The sequence below is a fragment of the Pteropus medius genome, unplaced genomic scaffold, assembly GCF_902729225.1.
Source record: "Pteropus medius unplaced genomic scaffold, Ma_sr-lr_union100, whole genome shotgun sequence".
NCBI lineage: Eukaryota > Metazoa > Chordata > Mammalia > Chiroptera > Pteropodidae > Pteropus > Pteropus medius.
The window spans coordinates 21,720,746-21,743,613 of record NW_024347791.1 but is presented as its reverse complement, the minus strand read 5'-3'; the positions used below and the strand labels follow the sequence as shown (position 1 = coordinate 21,743,613).

Sequence of the window (22,868 nt, the reverse complement as noted above, 5' to 3'; positions counted from 1 at the left end):
ATACTTTTTTTTTTTTTTTGGTTAACAGATGTAAATTTGAAGGGGAAATGCCATATACTATAAGCCATTTGGGAATATTCTGTCTCTTAAGGATGACTTACATTTTTCATTTGAATGGCATGGATGCTAAGAGCTGAAATTCAAAACTTATATGTATTCTAGCTCTGTTTCATTCCTTCCATGAACTCTGCATGCATTTTTATGATAAACACGCACATGTGTATGAAGTATGTGACCTCATTGACAGTTGTTTGCAGTGTCAAGTACTATTGGCAGATACCCAAGAATTAATTGACACACATCTTACAGAACTGGAGTTAGTTAATATGTCTACCAATTCCCAAATGTACTACAGGAAACGAAAAATCTGTTTAATACAGCAATCAATGACATACTGTGCTGTGGTCAGAAGGCATTAACTATACAGCAATAGTAGGTTTTGGAATACAGTATCCAGGAGTGTAAATATTACTATTAAAATGCTAGGATGCTAAAAAAAATAAGGTGTATTTAACTAGAAAAATGAATGAAAAGGTTATTTTGCAAACTGTTTATCATTTTTTAGAAAATAATTGTTAATTTCCTCCTACAAGATCTGAAGTTATTAAATGATGAAGGAAGTTTTGATTTGCTTCAAAAGTGATGTCTTTATTTCTGTGGCTATTGACCATTTGGCATAGCAAGTCCATAAAGTCATTTTCTAACAATGGGTTTCAACAATCTTAGGAACTCTGGGTAAGACAATGAGTTATTTTTAAAGGAAAAACATTGCAAAGAACAAAAATGAATATTAAAATGTCCATGAAAGCCATGATAAAAGCAAAAGCAAAATATTCTTTCTGTAAAATAAAATTATTTGTAATATGTAAAGCCTGCACAGAAGTTATAAAGAAAACTATTTCATGATTTTATGTAGTGTGAGGCAAGTAACAATAAAGTATACATATTACTTCCAAACTAGAATCTAGGACAAAGATGTGTCCTAGGTCTTTCTGAAAAATCATTCTTGTAAATAAAAGTTATTAAATTCAAACTTCATGAAAGTTTATGAACTCTAATCTAAAAATCTTGTTCAAGGTCTAATTGCTATTTTATTTCTTACTTTTCCAAGCTTTCCGTTACCCTCATTCTTTTTCTAACTGTATGAAGTACACATTGTCTCTTTTCCCAAACTTCACAAACAGCGTAGCTGTTTAAATCCAAGTATTTTAAGAACCAGTATAGATTAATTTAAAGCAGATTCTTTCTTAAGGCAGCTTAAGCACTGAATATTAAATTTTATGTCATCTTGACAAACTATCATGATAATTTCTTTTCCAGAATTTCCTAGATAGGCTGTCTAGACTGCTCCAAATTCCCCAGATAATTGCATAATCATCTTCTCACTGACCTTCTAAACAGTCTGGAACAGTATTTCTCAAAATATAGTTGCCATGCATATCAAGATCACTGAACTTCTAAAGGTAGACCCCTCTCAAAGGCTCTGAGCTTTAAAATTTCAGAAAATATTTGCACCCCAATATCTCACAAGAAAGGAGATCATATGAGAATCTTTATTTATTTGTTTCAATGGAGGAACTGGCCTCCTCTTCCATTTGCTTGAGCAATGGCACGGCTCCAGAACCTGTACCTTCCCATTCCCCCGTCTACCCATAAGGCAGAAGAAATATGCTGTGAACTCTACTAAATAGCAACTTCAAAAACAATTTTTTTTGAGGGGGGTAATAAAAATATGGGAACAATATATGGTATTTTAAATTAAGGTTATCAAGTTTATCTAAGCTTCAAATTGAAAAATGAAGAAAAATGAGATAAGTGTATAATCGCCTATAAACAATGAGAGACCAGTGCCATAATTTACAAAATCCAATGAAGTGAAGTGCATTTAAGAAGCAAGGTGGCAGGTACTAACATAAAAGACAGCAATGGCTTTCAGCCCTAAGATGTACATTTATATTTTAAAAATGATAACAAACATTTTTTTCAGCATCTACTGCCTATTTGACAATGTTAAACTCTCACGACTATGAAGTAGAAATCATTCTCTATCACTTCTTAGATTGAAAACAGACACAGAAAAAATAAGTAGCTTTCTCCATATCAAACGACTAGTATTGAATTGAGATTGGACAAAAGCCCTGCAGTCTGAGGCCAGAAGACATGCTTTTAACAATGATGGGATTAGAACTCCTTGAGTTTCCATAGCAAACAATGTCAATGGGTCAGGCTCTGCTAGGAGGGTTGGAAGGCAGTTGGAGGTAAGTAGTCAAGCTCTCACTTAAAATATATAAATATTGAGGCTCAAAGCAGATTTGTTTGGTTTTGTTTTACATCTAGTGAGACAGAGTCTCAGAGAGCTTAAGTAACTTTTCCAGTACTCCACTGCTAGTAATCTGTAGAAAAAAATCAAAACCAGATGTGACACTAAAGCCCACGTCTTCTCCACTAACCTGTGCTAGAAGCTCAGCTCCCCTGACTCTATTACTATGTAGAGCATGACACCTTGGTGGTGCAAAAAGTACAGTATAATGTAGAGAAAATTCTCCAGAGCTATCTCCAGAATACAAAAAAGTGGGACAATTATCCCAGGCCTAAGTTTTAGGGCACCTGACAACAGGAAATAGTTGAGAGGGAGACAGAGAAAGAAATTTATCTAGAAGGTGCTAAAGAGTTAAGTGTACAAAGTCAGCAGGAAATTATTCCTAATTTCATCAACAAGAAACAAGCAATTTTAGTAAAACTGTTTTCTTAAAGTTAATTTTTACTTAAAATTTTTAGGTATGTAAGCAAGTACACATATGCTTATAAGGGAGAGAAGAAGGAAGGATGCAGTAGGAAAATAGGCTGAAGAGAAGCAGTTGCCTAAACTGGTGAGACCTAAGGAAAGTATTTTCATCAGAAAATACTCATCAGAAAAGTAACAATAATCATATGTAGTCTAGAATCCACATTGTCTCTAAGGTATCTTCTTAAACAAACAAACAAACAAAAAGGTACAACACGGTTTTGATTTCTATGCCTTTGGGTTGAAAATCATATTTGTATCACTTTAGGACACCCTAAGAAAATTTAGAGAGAGTCTGGAGTTTAAGTTACAAAGAAGTGGCTAAATTGTAAATTATATTTTATCTTTAGTGTTTCAGAAATGTTCCAGGAACAAATCCTGTATTTGCTGAGTATTTCTGAATTCCAATTTGGAAGAAAAGTCTGTCACAAATGATCTTCTCACTGCATAAATGCTCTTGTTCTTAGAATTTTGAGCCAAACATTATAAAAGAGCATATAAGTGAAAGCTATTAATAAGCCCAATTCGTGGAACTACTTTCAACATTAGTAACTATTTCTTTAAATATTCCCCTAATTTCAATTTTTACTTAAGTTTACCTAATTTAATCTCCTCACTAAATTTTCTCACTAACACATCTTTTAGGAAAACAGATAAACATTTTCCCCCATATCGCCAAAATAATAACCAAAAATATAAAAACAATGCTTAGCTGAGCAAGAACACAATGTGAATAATTTTTGTCAAGCATAAGAGCAGATCACATATGTGGCATCCTTTTAATTCTTAGGTAGAAGAAAACAACTGGGGTGGCAGACACTTCTGGCAGAGGATGGAAATAAAGGGGAAAGTTGGCAATATACAAATGGAGGAGAAAACAGTACAGATTCAGCCTGCTGACATCTGCTGCACAATGTATTGGACTCTGTAATCCACGGTGAAAGCAAATGATTTTTCTTTCCTTCTTCCTGTTCCATAATTATTGCTGAGTGATGGTCTTATTGTTTTTGAATTCACAGATTAAAATTAATAACAGCATCTGAATTTGAAGTAGGTCCCACTGAATAGCTAACTAGAAGCTAAATGAGCTGAATAAATTCGTAATGAAGCATTTGAATAGGAAGGGGTCATGGACAAACACTATTTTTTAAAAGCCAGCTTTACCTCAGGATGATGTCCAATTTCAATGTAGGTACAAATTGGATGAAAAGCCCCAGTTCCACAGGCGTACAAGTGGGTCTGATTATAAGCCTTAAGCACCTTGATGAAATTAGCACATTCTTTCTGTAAGACAAAAGGAAAACCGGTGAGTTCTAGCTGTCAGTATGACTGAGATATCCTCTAGGGTTAAGGATGCTTGAACAGATTTCTTTGGTGTACTTTTCACAGCAATTTTAAGGCTTATTATTCTATTATTTGCTCATATTGTTACATGAACTAAAATCAAAGAAGTTCTTACTTTGGGGAAACTAAATAAAATACATTCTTCTATAATGCTTTTAATAAAACTATTCATAATTTATTTATACAAAAATAGAATAAAGTTATAGATAACCAACAAAGGTGTCTTTTCTAGATATGAGGGGAACGGCAAACCATATGATAAATTAATGAATTAGATAAATAATACAATGGTCAATGGTGAAGATCTTTTTGCAAAAATTAGCTTTGAATTTAATTTTGGAAACAGAAAATAAAAATAAAAGATAATATAATCTTCTCTTAAACATGAAGTTTAAATATCAAAAATTAACCCATGGTGATGGACGAGTGACTTTGAACTTCAGTAGTGCTGCTTGATAGTGAGCTCTATAGATCCAAAGAAGGCAGAGCCACCTCCTGCTGAAAATGTCACTTCAGCTTCAAAGACAATTTGGGTATTTTTTGATTAGATAAAGAAGATGCTAGAGTTTGGAATGTCTGTAGGCTAAGGGATCTTTTGAAAAGTGGCTATAATTAATATATACTTTCAGGATATCCTAAACCCACACATGGACCCCAATGCCTAATGAGCCATGAATCCTCCAGGTAAAGAACAATTAGTGATAACAGTAAATTCTAATCATATGTCTCATTATTATTTATAGAAGTTCAGACATTTCTGCCACTTTATTTTCTGAATAAAATATCACCTGTGAAAAAAATAAACAGAGCTATTTATATTCTTCCTATATATTCTAGTATGTCTGTAGATCCTGTGAAAGAAAATGTTTTTCTATGAACAAACAGAAATCTCTGCCTTTTGTCACTGTTGAGGAAAGATTTTTTGAAAAAAAGTTAGATATTCAGAATATAGTATGGACAATTTTATTGCCCCTCCCCCCCAAAAAAAGAGAGTAGGAAAGATTCAATTTTTGTAAAATATTTTAAATAGATGAATTTATATCAATATTATAAAAGAAAAACTCTCAAAATAGCTTTAATTAAAATGTTAGCTTATTAACATGAAAATTTAAAAAATTTAAAAATTAGAAAATATGAGTTCATCATGGAATACATAATACCCATTTTGAAAAGATCTAAGAGTATTTATATGCTAAATAAAACTGCACTGAAAATTATTGATTATAGATTTTATTTTTTGTTTCTGTCTAGAAACATTTGGAATTAAGATCAAACATCTAACTAAAAATGCAGATAAATATCAAAAGCAGACTATAGTGCAAGCAAGGCTAGCAAGCATAATACAGGACTGGGTTGGTCCTGGCACCTCTAAGTGTGTAACACTCCAAAGTCACTATCACATATGACTTATCAAACGAAAGCTCAGAATGCACTGGGGCTTATGCAGTCAGGTGGAGGTTATAACTGAAGTGTTAAAATAATTTCAGTATATTTCCACATGACATCTGTATTCTGTTTGCAGCTAATGATTTCGGTCTTAACTCTATTACTCTAATGAAACAAAAAAAAAAAGGGAGACAGACAACCAAACTTGAGCAAGATCGTTGATATTGAAATTTAATAATTGTTTTCCATCATCATTGATTTTTCTAGAATGCGATCTAAGTATGTCCTATAAATACATTGTCATAAAAGTAAATTAGAACTATTTAAAGTAAAATATAATTTCCAAGTTATGACTTCTCAAGCTTTCTTAATGTATGCTGAGTAGCTTAGGAGAGTAAGTAACTGCAATAAACTTCTAATTTCTCTTACTATTTTACTACTTAGATCCTGAATCTTAGTTTTGTCTAGTGAGGCATTATAACATATAAAATTAAGCTCTGAAATCGACTGATTTTTCAAGTTGCTATGAAGAAAATTTTCTAGCTAAAGGGTGTATGGATTTCATTCATGTTTCACTTTGAATAAGGTAAATCTTTGATAAAACTGTGAAACCGATATGACTTAACTTCCAAGACTCCTAGCAACAAACTTCCCATTCTGTAACAGTTTCTCCTCTTTCCCCAAGAGGATAAGGCATGAAAGCTAGGGCAGAGGAAAGAGGTAACATCTGATAAACTCATTTACAAATGAGGCATTCATGAGTCTTACCCAAAGGATTTATTTGTTCTTTTAAGAAAATTCAGTCATTTGCAAAGAAGTCATTTTCAGGAAAATGTTGTCCTTTTTTTTGAAACATGTAGGTGGCCATGTACTCTGCTTTTACATAAAGATAACTGTCCCTGATTCTGGACTCAACATTCAAGATTATAATAACCAGTTTCATCACCATATGTTGAAATCAAGGAATTGGCTGTGTATATATTAGTAAGCAAATGAATATTCTAATAAATAATACTGGTAGTCCCAGATGGATGTCTTGTTCATTTTAGAAAAGAACAGGATTTTAATTTGTCTGCCATGCATGCAATTTTGAATGCACACCCAATTTCTTTAATCCCATTAGTAACACCTGACTGCATTCTAGAACTTTGAGAATAGATGGTAGTTCCCCACAATAAAAGATAGAAGAAAGGAAATATTTTATGAGCAAGGATATTTGTGAACATAAATGAGGGTTTATGTCACCTATGCAAAACTGTTATGAATCTAAAATCACAGAAATTATCTTTTATCAATTGAATAACTGGCAAAAATTAATGATTGAAAAATTCTCAGGGTTCTTGAAAACTAGGAAATTGGGCCACATCAAATATCATAATTTAAAATTGTTTTCTATTAACTGTCAAAGAAGAACTATAATAATATGACAACTATTTCTCTACAGAGCTCCTAAAAAAAAAAAATCTGTTGCAGGACTATAGCTGTGAAATCTGGCAAGTGATTCCATTGAGAATGCTGATAACAGAGTCTATCTGTGCTACAAAGCAAGTAGACCCACCCTTTTGGCCTAAGGCCTGGAATGATCTCTTTCATTTCCCCACTGAACTCTCCCAGTTGGCAGCAGGTTATACTGTTGCCATGCCCAGGGGCTAGCTCAATACTATTTTGAAGTGAAGTTTGATGCAAATAAAATGGAGAGAAATTTCTTGGGTCTATAGAAGCATGTTAAGACTGAAATGAAATAGAAACTGAATGAAATTCTTTCAAAATTGGTTAAAAATAGCCGTAAGAAAACTCATCAACAACAATGGGGGAGGAAACAGTGAATTAAAAGAACTGGACAGAAAAGGACCAAAAACTTGAAAGAAACATTGTTAGTGAGGATTTGTTCTTTAAACAGAAAACCTACATAAAAGAGTATCAATCTTGTCATTCATTTGCTTTTATTCTCTAGCTCATAGCTGCCAAGGGTTTTGAGTGTTCCAAAACAGGATATTCATTTTATTTGGAAGCTGCCTGGACATTCCATTTAAAAAAGGAGGAAGCGTGGCAGAAAAAGGAAACACACTTCACACATTTCTGTTCTAGGGAGACAGAAGAAGAGTGTTTCTGACCTTTTCTTGAACCATGACGATTCTGAAAACTCAGAATGTAATGTACTTTTTGGCATTAAACTACTGCACTGCTTTGCTCAGCACTGGTGGATTTACAATGTTATAAAGAGAATGTAATCAGTTCAAAATGAATTCGTTTTCAAGCTTTGATCCTTTTTGGAATTTAAATTGATATACACAGACAAGTTTAGCAACAGGTTGGCTTTCCAAGAGTCAGGCAAACATACTGACCTCTGATTTTACTGAAATGTAGCCCAGACCAATAGCATTATACATTGTTAACTTAGTCTTGAAATAAAAGTAAATGTAGTTATAAACGAGTAAACCCCCTGGCCACACCTGGGGAGTAATGACATATCCTTAGTGACAAATTATTTACGCTTAGTGACAAATTATTTACACTTATTTTTTAAGGATTTCTAATGCTTTCGTATCAAATGGATAGAAGAATTACACATAGAGATAGTAGCCTGGAAAAATAAATCAGAAAGAAAATGCCTTTCCCAAGAAGAAGATATAGGAGCCAAAAGCACAGTGATCCAAAAACAAACATTACAAATATGTAGCACTGATTAGACTGTGTTACGCAGACTTTTCCCGGACGGTTACAAAAATAAAGTCCATCCATCTGTCAAAACAACTGCTCCATGCATAAAAATTAAAACAGAATTGATGTGTTTTTAACTAACTTCCGATAATTATACTTTTCACACAAAAAATATATATAATTTACCTAGATCCATTTACCTTCTTGCATGTTCTTAAATTATGGATGGAACAGTGAAATTTTACTCTAAATAAAAGAAAACAAGAAAGAAGGCTGTGAAGATGAACAACTCAATTCAAATATTTTCAGTTCATAATTAGATCTAACAACTTATTCTGGCTCAAATGTAAATCAGCCCAAAATGAAGGGGTACAGTACCGTATTGTCTCAGGTCAGTGAACATTCATTAAAAAACAAGTTTACATCTCATCAATAGTTTATGTAGAAATATTTTAATATATAAGCTAGCAGCTGGGAAAGCAAAGGAAGTATTTTCCTATCATAATGGGTGGATTCATTTCTGCATGAAAATCAATTAATAAGCTTAATTCTTGAAGTTAATCTGTTGACTTTTTCTCTGGTCAATTTATTTGGCAAGCTTGCAGAATACTAGAATCTTCGTGCCAAAGCAGTAATCCGTGAGATTGTTCCTGTCACTCACTTCATTCCTCTCTCTATTCAAGCATTTCTATACTTATCTAACAATAAGGTCTTTTTCCTTTTAACACTGTTCTAACATTGGGTCATTCATAATCATGTTTTCCTAATACCTCAACATTCACTAAAGGATGTCAGAAATCTCTTCTTCAAAGGGACATATCTAGTAAAACTAAGATTTAACTCTGTTCTAATAATGATATTAGCCATCAAATGTTGAATTTGTAACTTGAGATTTTTTACCACCCTCTTTCTGAAATTGTGAGTAGGCTGTTCTGTTCATTTTGAGAGACATTTTTACTTTCACTAAGATTGATGGCATAATAAAATCAATTGATCTTTTTGCCTTAATGTTTTGATTTCAGAGAATTTTTTTAAAAATCCTGATTCCACTAGGATAACAAAATGAATGTTATTTCGTGGCTAGTTATTTAAGTCTGTAAGTTTATTCTTATTAATTAAACTACAGCATCTTTAAAACTATGATAATTGGAAAATAAATTTAAAATGGCTCAAATGATGTAATAAACTAAGTAAACACTCCTGCACAAGACAACCAAATCGTTTTACTCAAATTCTCATTTCAGTTATTGGTCTCATTTGATTGGATTTTCACCTCTGGATTAACTATTTGTTTTGAAGTTCTAGAAATACTGCTTAAGATTCTATAAACATTTTTCTTTCAAATTACTTAAAACTTTCAAACTTGGACAAAATGATTATGCTCATGGCCACTACAGACCATGATATTAGCAAACATTGCCCAATGTGATTCCCATCTACTTTTCAAAGAAGCTTTGAGCAATTTCATTTTGCAAGATCATATGGATCAGAGAAGCTGATAATATCTACCTTTGCCTTATATTTTCTTTCATATTGTACTATCAATCTAATTAATTATTACATCTGTACTATTCACTGGTGTTGTCCATAATGTGTACCTAGCATAACCTTTCATCATCTCAATTTAAATGAATGCACACAATTCTAAACTATTATGTGAAATCAACCTAAATATTTTTCCTGCCAAATCAGAAGAACTATAAAGCAGTCAAAATCTTTATGCTCATTTCAATAATGATGCATTATGGTTTTCAGTTTTATGAAGTTTTGAGTACTTAATGCTCATGCTTTAAAGTAACTAAGTCAGTGATTTACACTAAGCAGGTAGAGTTACTATCTATAGAGATTTATTATGAATAGAATTAGCTAGCATATTTAATTCTAACATGCATTTATCATAATATAACTTAATACTTAAATAAGGGAGATAAACTGCATCTTGAATTGCATATTAGATTTAGCCTTGAGGAAGAAGAAACAAAAATAAAATCCATATTTTAGAAGAATACTTGATTTCATTCAATTATACATCCCTCTTTTCTGCCTTGTATAATATCAAAAGTGAAAAATTGGTTGGATTTCTTAATGTTCAGAATACTAAATGTTGTTATTTAACATAATGAATAATATAAAATGTTCTCTTAAGATATCTTCTAATAAATGGAGATGACTTAACCATTTATAAAAATTCATCTATCATATATAATTTATGTGTAATATAAATGGATATACACATATGTATGCACACATGTATACATGCACATATATGCACACAACACATGCACACGTAACACATGTATATATGTATGTATATATGTTTGTATACATATATGTATTAATTTTAGAAATAATTTCTGAATATGATTAAAATTTGGAACCATAGAATTTCAAGTTGTTGATATATATTAATATTTGTGGAGCTGTTACTTATTCTTAAGTAAGTATTTAGATTTGAAAGGGTATTCTCAAAAAATTTAAGAAAAACCTATAGAGCAAAAGTAACAATATCATAATGATAAAACAGAAATGGCATGGAGGTGGTTGTTTGTATTAATCTGACTCTTTAAAAGTCAGTCATGGATAGACTTCTTTTTCCATTTGCTGTGTGACCTTCAGAAAGCTACTTAGGATCTCTAAACCTTAGTCTCCTTAATTAATAATAGATTAATGATATATTCATGTATAGTACTTAGCATGATACTTAGCACTTATTAATTGATTAGTAACTGGTATATTAATCTTAAAATAAGCAATCATCTATTTGTTGGTTTGAATATTTCTTTATCTGGTTAAGCCTCACTCCATTCTACATACTGTGACATGACTTTGGCAAGAATCATATTATGAATGGTTTATTCCTTATAAAGACAGTAACATAGTTTAAGCTCATACTTAGTGCTAAGCAGAGGTGGATTTAATAAAATTGGTTTTGAATATTAATCTGTCTCAAATGTTAGAAAGGGAAATTGCATTTTGTTCATTAGAATTTTCATGAAATTCCAGTCCTCCAACAGGAAGACTATAAATTATAATCACTCTTTTCATCAAAGTGGTAGGTAGCATGAATCACTGTCTCAGTCAATCAGTGAATACAATAATTGTTTCTGCATAGTTGTCGCCTGTAGCAACTTCAGGCCCATTACCTATCTCAGGGCCAACTGTATAAGTTCTGATCCCTATATTAAAATCCTTTTCCTTATCATTTATACTGGTTCTGGTCTCTGATCAAACCCTAATTAATAAAAGGATACATCTTACTATCATATAATAGCTTATTATGATATGTCATACAAGAGAAACATGGATTTGACACTTTAAAAAAAGTTATTAGTTGATTATTTTATTTATTCCAAAAGGTAAATGATTTCTCCGTTTAATATTTTATTTTTAAATTTTTTTATGATTTCTCCTTTTTAAATGCACATTATTTTAGGATCAACAAGTTATATTAATTTGGGTATCATTTCAAACACTACTAAAAATTATATCTTTTAGTTCATACATAGACACATCTATACACATAAGTAGTCTATAATTCAATAACATGTATAGCATATAGTATAGAGTATATTTATTATATTTAGCATCTAATTTGAATTTAATTATGAGATCTTCAAGAATGTTTTTTTTCTGAACACATAAAAGCTAAAAATAAAGTTAATTCTCAGTCTCCTGAAATAATGGCAAATTTTTAGAGGCCCTACAATTTGCATCCTATTTTCCTCACCATGCTTAAAAATGTAGTAAGGAGAAATATATAAAAATTAAATGCTATAAATAAAAAGAACTTTACAAGATTTTCTTGATGTCATGTGGACATAAGTGTGATTTTTTTATTGTTACATTTTCTAATCAAATTAAAGAAAACCAATCAAAAGTTGACCACAGATTATTTGCCTTAACACATTGAGACAAAGCATATCTAGCAAAAATATTCCCAGAATTCATGTTAAATCTATGATATGATGAATGACTAGAAATTCATTCAAGAAGATTATCAAATACATAAAAAGCAGAATACCAGTGACATCTATTAGAAACTACATGTCACCTGGACTTGGAACAATCTGCTAACTGTATAGTGAGAAGACACTGGCCAAAATCTTGTTCCCAGAGAACTGTCTAAATCATTCTAATGAACTTTATAGTATAAAATGCTTACCAAACTCTAAAAGTATGTACACTAATGCATGGGTGAAGTATGGTGTCCAATCAAACCTAAATATTAAGTTGTTAACCAGTGCCAAATATCTGAATTTCATTTCAGCCATTTAAGGATACAATTGAAATTTCAAATAGAAAGGAACACAATTCAAAATTCTCAAGCCCTTTGAAAGTTTTTATATAATTTCTTCATTATAAACACTAGCCTTACTTTGCAAATATAAACTTAAAATGCAATTAAATTTTAATCTTGACTCTAAAATATTTCCAAAAATATAAGTTCATATACACGAGATGATCCATGATAATTCAGACACAATGATTACCATCATATTTTGTTATATCAGCAAAACGTATTAATTCAAACTGTGAATAAAACCTAGTTTCTAAAGTAATGTTAATGATAAAGATTCATTTCCCATGTATCTCCTACCTATGATACAAAACCGATTCATCCAATTGCTTTGAAAATAAGTGTGTATCTTATAACCAGATATGAGTTACATAAATGAGCTAATAAAAATAATGCATTCAGAGCAATATCAAATATACATAGTAAGCTCTCAATATGTGTTAGCTATAATTATTACTACTACTACTTTTGAATGCCAAAATAAAACTATAATCTTTCTGTTCAATTTATCTAAAATTTACTCCAAGTAGCAATAAACACACGCTTGTGGTTGCACATAAAAATCTGGGCTTATTTCTGTGACATTTAATAAGACAAGGTTTTCACTGGCCTTCATCAAAATAAGTTGTCTGCATACCTGAAGTGTCATCAAATACCTTCATGGAACTCATGTTTAAAAGTGAATAAACCGATCATAGACTTTCATTTGTGAGACCATTTAGAGTGCCCACAAAAAAAATCATAAGCGATGCTGTCAAGGACTGTAAAGGACACAGTTTCATGGATACTGGCACAGTTTCATGGATGCTGGCAGAAGATATATGTCTCCTGGGTCAGAGATAAAAGACTATTACTCACAGAAAGAGCAGTAGTCAGAGCATCAACATTTCTTAAGCTAGTTCCCCAAGTCCCAATTCCCACTGGGCAGTGAGAAGAGTACCAAGTGAGACCTGCACATGCAGTGAATTGAATTATAGGACAGAAACCCTGGGATGAGGGAACCTGAATATTTCATAATAGTCAAAAGTAGACTGGATCGTGAGGGAGATGTTGTGTTTATTGTACTGAACAGTAAGCATATCTGCCCTGTGATACAAGGGAGACATTTTCTGCACTTCTCAGGACTGTTTAAAATCAGCTTTTTGCTTCACAGGGAGACACTATCTTCCAAGCCTCTTCACTGTACAAAAATCCTTAAAAATAGCAAAATAGGCAGTAATGCTTCTTTTCATCAGATGTGCAGAAGTGTGAGAGACCCATGAAAAATTAGCTCCCAACAATTATACACAGAGATTAGAGATTTAATAACACCTTATGATTTCGTGGATTTAGAGGGTAATTCTAGCAATCCAGTTAATAATTTCTATCATGCTTTGAAGTCTCTCAAATAAAATAAAAGTATTAAAGTTGCTGACTTTGACCTTTGAAAAAGCTAATGAAATTCAAGGACTAACATGTATTTTGGAGTATACTGCAACTTAAAATGCATGTGTAGCTTCCAAGCCTTAACTTCATTCACTTGGCAAAAATTAGTTGGTGAGGTCCTTCAATTTGAGCCCTGATACATTTGATAAACATGTTATACTATAGCATTAAAAGTGAGTAATGAGTAAGAACGAAAATATAAAAATAAGAATTTCAAGAATTTTAAGAGTTTCAAAAATGTCTCAAAATTCAGGTGGATGATATTAAAATGTACCACAACAGGGATGCTATAATACTGCTTATTTTGTTCATCTCAGATGGTTAAAATTTTGATTTCCAATAACGTTCAAAATATTGCTAACAGTCATACGGTTGCCATTTGGTTTTATTGAAGCTTAGTGAAAAGAGAAATGGTTTAATAGGATAAACAAAGAAAAGTCAGAGAGCTTTGATTCAAAACAGATTCATTTAGAACTTTCGCATGTATTCAGTTTTCATTTGCAAAACAGGGTCAAAGAAGTTAATCTCTCAATAGAAGTGTTATTGTGACTAACAATGGATTTTAAGCACCAGAAAAATATCAAAAATGAAAGTAAAGATGAATAATCACAGTCAGAATGGAGATTATCTGGATGCATGTTTCCTTATTCAGGGCCTCTTTCCAATAATATATATTATACAATTTTTTTTTCAAATAATAACTCTCAAGTAACAGCAATGAAAAAGTCAATGAGTAGATTGTTCCTCCAATATAAAAATCACATAACAATATAAAGGTTTAGAATCTACAACACCAAAAAAAGCATATTAGTATATATATTGTATATTCACTTCTAGAAGAGGAAAAAAAAATAGATTAATGTTTTGTCAGAACTGTCATTATCAGCAGCTCTTAAGACATTATTTATGCACTTTTGTTTCGGGAGTAAAACAGGGAATATAAATATGTCTTAGCCTACAGATTCCCCCTTTATCACAAAGTTCATCTTTGTGAAATAGTTGTTTGAATTCCAGCTGCTGACTTTACATATGTGTATAATGAAAAACTGAGCCATGAGAAACGATGGTTTGTATCTTCTCAGCTGCCTGAGAGAATGGGAAAGGGGTTCAATTTTCTGTGTGATGATATACTCAGTGACACAGGATCTATGTCGGTTCAATCCAGTGACATATCCTGACTTCCCAGGTGGCTGTGCAGTCTTAACCATCTTAACTAAACCTAAGAATGACACACTCTCAAGATAAATGAAATTAGCCAGTGTGTTTGCTCCTCATTTATTATTGTATTTTCCTATTGAATTCTTGCATCTGAATCTAATACTGAGGAAAAAAGCACTTCCCCCTGCATGGTTTGTTTAAGAGCTTTATATCCAGAGGGCTTTCTGAGAAAACAAAGCCAGAAGAGAAAGGGGAAACTCAGGTTCTAGAAACCAAAGAGAGCTCTCAAGGAGATTGTTAGTTTACTTTTCTATACATGTCTAGGTCAGGTCCTATTTTGGTTATAATTCTGTCTTGGAGTCCCAAAGGCTGCAAAAACCACTCAAGCCTCATACTTATGGCTTTAAGCATCACAAGAGCTCTCTGAAAGAAATTATTGTCTCTATGTTACAGCTATTATTTACTGAAGATAGAGTGCAAAATTTCTATCAAACTGTCCTTGTATCACTTCAAAAATCAGGTGATGAATGAAAATTATGAAAAACTCTTTGCCCTTAATCTTTATTTCTAAGTGTTTATTTAAGAAATTAGTGGTAAAAATACTAATGCTAATTATTTTTTATTTTTGTCAAGCAAGAAATGTTATAAATCCAAGGAAGTCAACTAATTGCTATTTTAAAATATAAGGAAGAAATAGAAAAATGTAACTGTATATTATTAGCCAAAAGTAAGCAATAAATGTCATGTATCTTATTTTAAAAAAATAGATATATAAATTGAGGTACATAAATAAGGTTACTTAAAAAAATAAAATAAATTGTAATAAAATGAATTCCAAATACATAAAATATATTTTGAATAATACATCAATAAAAAAAATCAATATTAAAGGAGTGAGATTGGTTACCATAAAAACAGTATGTAATAAATTCAACTATCTGAATATATTTTAGTGTTTGGTGTTTAGAGCAAGAGGAAAAATATATTTTTTCTTGAACTAAAATATATAAAAACTGTAGTGTTTTCCTTTCATTAAGTAAGTGTTAAAGAGAAATCAAAGTCCACAACAACTGGATTAATTTAATGCAGAACATAAAGGAATAACCGAAACACAAGCATTTTATCATGTTACATTAATCAGTTGATTTTGAAAAGATTAGTATGGCTAATACTGCCACACATTAAACTTTCAAAAATTTACATCTCTCAATGCACACATAATTACCTATCTCTCCCATAATGTATGAAACATGATTTATAAGTTTCAGAATCTTTATTATAAGATTATGTCTTAGTTCCTTTTAATTCAGTTTTATAAAACCCATAAGCATTTTCAGTAAGCCTGGAAAATACAACAAAGTTGCCCTTCTTAGAGAGGAAACCTCTGAGATCATGATTAGAGTTACCCATAGGGCACTGTGGGGATCATGACTTTATTGCAGCTGCTGAATTAACTGCATCTGGGCTAACACCAGAATTCCTTATTATACAGTATTGATAGCAGAATGTGAGGGGAGGGGAAGAGAGAGGAGAGGAAAAGAGAGCCAAAAAAAGATAAGAAAAATGCACCAAGGCAAATTTTAGAAACCACTAACACAAAAAAATATCCGCTATCTTAAGAACTGAATGACCTAATTCAATTATTAAATCAAATATGCTCAGTACTTGGCTTCATTGCTTATTGTAAAATCTAGATAATTTGTTAGATAAGTATAGTTATTATCTTCAATTTTCAAATTGAACTGAATTCAGAACAGCATAACTCCAGAGTGGTCATGATCATTAATGAGGGCTAAACTAATTTTATTAATGATGTTTTCACTCAGAAATTATCTTAGCAACATATACCAATAATAACAGTAATAGCTAATTGTTTTGCACATCATAGTCTATGTGATAATTTCACTTGCTATTATTTGAGTACTACAGTTGTGAGGTAGTTATTACTATACCCACACCCTTGATAACACCAGAATAGATAAGGTATTTATTCAATCTCTAGTGCTTATTATCTCTGTGCTAATAGGCAAGTTCAAATCCCTATGTGCCACAGGACAGCAAAAACTTCATTAGAGACATAAAATATTTTGAATAAAAAGATTTTGAATGACTATTCTGAGTCATTATATATCCTGATCAAGAACATGAGGAAATAATAGCCACCTCATAAAGTTATTGTGAAAACTACATTAACAAACTCTACGTATTTAAATTATCATAGTAGTCGGCACAGAAAAGATTCTCAATAATTATAAGATTGTATGTCTTCACACAAACTTTCTATACTTTAATAGAAAGGGAGAAAACCTGTGCTTAAAAGTCACAGCTGTATGCAGGTATTATCCCCATTACTATCTACCCTTAGTTATGACCACAATGAAAATTTCAATGTAATTTGCTAATAGTAAATATGGAATTCTATGTTAATAAATTCTTATGTACTCAGTTCTATTTTTTGCCTTGTGAAGTGTTTTCTACTTTTAAATAATTTTCACTAAAACTATTAAACTTGTTTCTCACAGTTGTAAAGTATGTAATGTCTTATTTATTGCTCAGATACTAGAGCCCCCGCCGCTTCCCCGCCAAAGTAAGGTATTTTTTCAAGTAGAATTCATGAGCAAGTGAGGGTATCAACATAAAATTCTTGACTTCTCTGGACTCCTACTTCACTGTTTTTTCTATTTACTCTTTTCCAATAGTCCCAACATATGCCTCAATTGGGAATAGTATAAAATTTGATAGAACACATTTATTTTGTGTCCAATTCATATAATCAAAAAATGTTTGCCGTAGTATAAAGCTGTAATGTGATTTATAATCACTATATTTATAATGTTTTTAAGGATGAATTTTCTGTTTACTGATACATAATCAGTCAAGGATGGTGAATACCTGTGCTTTGTACTCCTTTACCTATCTTCCTTCACCTGTAGGCAACATTGCTACCAGACTGAGGCGCTCTTCCTCCATGAACTCAGATTCCATCTCTAAATCATTCTAAACATGTACAGACATATCTAATTTTATTGTGCTTTGCTTTATTGTGCTTCACAAATGTTGTATTTTTTTTTTTTTTAACAAACTGAAGGCAAAACCTTCCACCAGCAAAAAACTTACAACTCTCTTTATTGCGATACTTGCTTTGATGCAATGGTCTGGAAACTGAACCCACAATTTCTGAGGTATGCCTGTTTATCATCTTAGGCAACTGCTCCCAATCAAGTTGTTCCCTGAACGTATCTGTCTATTCGTCTGTCTACCTGTCTATCTAACTAACTATCTATCTATCTATCTATCTATGTATCTATCTATCTATCTATCTATCATCTATCTATCTATCTATCTATCTATCTATCTATCATCTATCTATCTATCTATCTATCTATCTATCATCATCTATCATTATCTGTCATCTACCTATCTATCCATACATGCAGGCTGATTTATGTCTTTAGGCACATAGGATAAATTTCTTGTAAATGCTAATACATAGACAAAATTTTTCATCTTATTTCCTTATGCTTTAGACATCTAAAAGCATCTGATAGAATATAAAATAATATAATCATATTTTGAAATCTTGTAATTCATTTTAATTTATTGATATAAATGATTATCACTGCTTTTCATGATCTGTGCTAACACTTGACTATATCTCAAACCAGTGCCACTTAATTTTACTAAGAAAGTTTACATCAGGAAAATGGCCTCTATCTTTTCATAAAAATGGTAAAACCATTGTAGGAATTTCTTAACCTTCATCTTTTACTCCACAGTAATCAGGACAATGCCTGTTACATAATCATTTCTCAATCCATATTTATTTAAAGAATAACTACAAGGAAGGATAGAAGAAAGGAAAGAAGGGAAGTAGGGTGGGAGGAAAAGGGGCAAGATAATAAGAAAAAAAGGAAGGAAGGGAAAAGGAAAGGAATAGAAAGAAGGACAGAGATGTAATTTAATCATGACTCAGGTAGAAAAATTTCATATCATTCAAAAGAAATTCAAAAGGAATTAACATATTAAAACAAATCTGTACAAAGAAGTAGACTTATTGAAGATAAGTACATACACGACAAAATTGAATTTTGTTACTTTTTGCATATATGTAAATATCAAAGATATCATAATTTTGCTTTATTTAGGCATGCTATTATTTCACCTACTTTCTTTACATAAAACTATCAGTGCTTTATATAAAAATAGCAACATCCAAAAATTAAATATCATTTTATTTCTAAAGAGTTATTACATCCACAAGTAAAACACGGTGTTTACTATAACACAAGGAAAATGATGACAGTAATAAATCACTTTATACAATTTCTAAAATAATTTAATAGATTGATACTTACCAAAATATCTTTCCCAGCCCACTTGCATTCATCCCTTCTAGTGTAAGACACTGGCCATACAATCTAAGGACAGAAAAATAACATTATTTTATGCCAATTAAGTTCTCTCAGTACTAGATCTAACATTATAGTCTGTTAGACCAACTTAGGTCAACTGAGATAAAGCTCCATAAAGCGTTATATGGCAAGAACCTTTCAGTTTAGACTATGCAGTGGCATTAGTTAATTGATATAGTTAATTGATACAAACTTAAATCATTCAATCTCCTGTACCCGTTAGGATTTGCTGTATATGAAAGCTGAGCTACACAGAAATTCATGTACTCAGTACAGGCATAGCTTGCTTTATTGTGCTTCACTTCATTATGCTTCACAGGTATTGTGTTTTTTTACAAACTGAAGGCAAGACCCTCCACCGCCAAAAAGATTTTAACTCACTTTATTGAGATACTATGTTATAGCGGTCTGACACCAAATCTGCAATGTTGCTGAGGTCTGCCTATAGATCTAAGCAGTGTGTGGTAGAAAGAACTGTAAGGCAGATTGAGAGAGGGAGATCATCTTGAGAGGATGTGAGAATTTACTGAAGAGAGGTATAAATTGGCACAGAATATGTCTTACATCCTTCTAAATGAATCAGTCTTTACTGTGAAATAGTGATTTTGAAATCTGAACATTAGATATTCTGGATTCATTTTCTTAATCCGAATCTGACACAACATGCTAAAATGAATAACTGATAAGGTTAGAAAAAAATCCATTTAGAAAGGAGTCTTTTTTTTTCCTTTTTCTTCTTCTTCCTTTTTTTGACAGGGAAAATAGGTAAGAGTAGCTTTATCTTACTTTTGGGAGATAAAGGAGGAAATAAAGAAGCAAATAGATAACTCTTAAAAAAATCACCCTCAACTGTAGGCAAAACAGACTCATTGAGAAATAATCATTTGTGTTTTCATCTCAAATATTTGGCCTTCATCCTTCCAAAGGTTCCTATGTTGTATAAATACAGTGATAGTGGTAGATGAACCCAATTGTTACTGGTAGCTTAGAGGACTGTGGATACATTTTCCCTCAATAATATAAATGAATATATCCTTATCTAAATTATAATATAAAATTTTACATTTCTCTCAGCAATTCCAATGACTCCTATCTGTATTGGGGCAGAATAATTTAATTTTTAAATTATTATTCATCTTTCTCTTCTGGTAACATTACTTAATTTTAGAAAAAATGTCATATGTAAAAGAAAAACTCAGAGATGGGAGCAGTTAATCATTCCTGTCTGCTAAAAAGCTTTTAGTCTCAAAATGACTGATTATCATTCATTTGGGAATCTCTAGATAATTCAATATAAATGTTCATAAACTTGGACAAAGGCTTCGATATTCAATCCAGGGAATTAAAAAGCAAAATACAACACAATTATAAACAATAATTTAAACAATAACTTATGCTGACAAAAACAAAAGTATTTCAGGTTTATGTAACTGAAATTATAAAATTATAAAAGCCCTAAAAAGTTTTGGAGATATATATATATATATATATATATATATATATGTATATATATATATATATATGTAATTTTTACCATTTGAAGCTCTTAATTTACGTATTTTTTTCTCTTTCATTTATTTTTTTCCTCATGTATTCTGGTGTGTTTAAATTAAAACTGTTATTTGACCTGTTCCACATGGTTTTTACAAAGTAGTCACAGTAAGAAACATCTAAGAATAATAAATGCAGGTCCTTACACTTATCACCCTAACTCCTGCTCACTAGAGCAATTACCTTGCAATTCTATTCCACAGGTTCCACAGTCCCATCTTTATACCAGCTATGGAAAGGCCAAACGATCTATTCTTTTTCAAAGTTTATAATGGAGGTGAATCCAATATAAATTTTCTCTGAGACACAACAATAAGAATATTTAGCAGCACTAAAATTATTCAGTTTTCCAGAAAGATTATGCAAAAATCATGTTATTAAAACATAATATTTTAATTCAAAAAGGTAGGTTGTTTTTCTCATAGTTTCTTACTTCTTGATTGTTGCATAATTAATATCATTTAAGTTGATAACATTCATGCTAAATTCTCCTACTTAGAATCTGGCATTAGTAAAATAATTTTGATATAAAAATGCTTTTTTAGAAAGCAATTTAATGAAGATAATCATAAATCAATGGAATGAAAAAATATATATGTATACATATATATATATATATATTTGTCTTGTCCAACAGTATCAATTTCCACAAAGAATAATTCTTAACTTTTTGATAACCTATTGATATTTTTTCTTCTTTGCTCAAAAATTTCTCAGTTAACTAACAATGCTTAAATTTCATATCCTCATATTCAAAGTGTTTCATGACCTATTTTACAGTTTCCTTTGTTTTATGCCTCTATGGTTGTACTAATGGCAGTCCCTCATAATTCATTATTTAATAAGCAGTTATGCCTTAAAGATGTTGCACCCTTTATCAAGGTGAAAAGTATTTCCATGGTCCTTCCAAGCCTGAGAATGTGTCTTTTCATTGGCCTAATATTTACCTTTATGTTCATGCATTTTTAATATCACCTTGTAAATTCCTCAAGATTTATGACATACTACAATGTCCCTTCTAGAGTTTATCACAATAGTAGATGCCTAGGATAAAGTTGTTTAATAGCATTATATATAGGTTAAAAAGCACATTAATAGACAAATGTATACAACCAAAAGTAAATCTTTAAGTAAGTTGAATTTACTGATATAAACAGTGTGAAATAATTCAAATTAAATAATATGTTTGGAATGGGATATTTAAAACTTACACATATGTCCTCTATTAGAATAATGATTTTAAACTCAAAAGTAGGTGCTATAAGAACAGTATAATACTGGGCAAGTCACCTAACTTTGATTAATTCATTCTTTCCGTATGTATTTATTGGAAGTCTAGTTGGTAGAAGGTACTGTGATATATCTTGGGCATACAAATTGCTCTAGGATTTTTCTCCTTTATAAAATAGTAGGTTGTCTTATATGATATTTAGTTCTTTTCAATTTTAGAACCAAGTGGATATACAAATTGGATATTATTCAGAGAAAAATATTAAATACATTTAATATATATTCTGAAGTGATATGTGCTCATATTTTGCATACCTATAGATATATAGATATATACACATATATTTATATTCATATATACAAGTGTTACAAAATGATAAAAATGTTACAAAATAATAAAAATGTTATAAACACTCAAAATTTGAACTGCAAATCTATTATTAAAATATCAAATTTTACTTAATCATCTTAGATTTTTCATTTATTTTGTAAAAGATGATTTCCTTTTACTAAAACAATAACAAACAACTCTTTATTTTGTGACTTTTACAAAAGACTCTAAGATAAATATTTTTTATCATTTCAGGAAAACAAATGAATAACCAGTTTTCTTGGATAA

At 31.1% G+C, this 22,868-nt stretch overlaps 1 protein-coding gene across 3 annotated transcripts in view; it reads right to left on the bottom strand.

Moving 5' to 3' along the window:
• Window positions 1-22,868, bottom strand: part of SEMA3A (semaphorin 3A) — a 342,875-nt gene that overhangs the window by 110,767 nt on the left and 209,240 nt on the right. For all 3 annotated transcript variants that reach the window (XM_039878235.1, XM_039878236.1, XM_039878234.1), the window contains 2 exons: window positions 19,412-19,474; window positions 3,950-4,069 (listed from right to left, as the gene is read on the bottom strand). In XM_039878235.1, coding sequence (XP_039734169.1) covers window positions 3,950-4,069; window positions 19,412-19,474 — 183 coding nt within the window. The remainder of the gene's footprint in view (window positions 1-3,949; window positions 4,070-19,411; window positions 19,475-22,868) is intronic.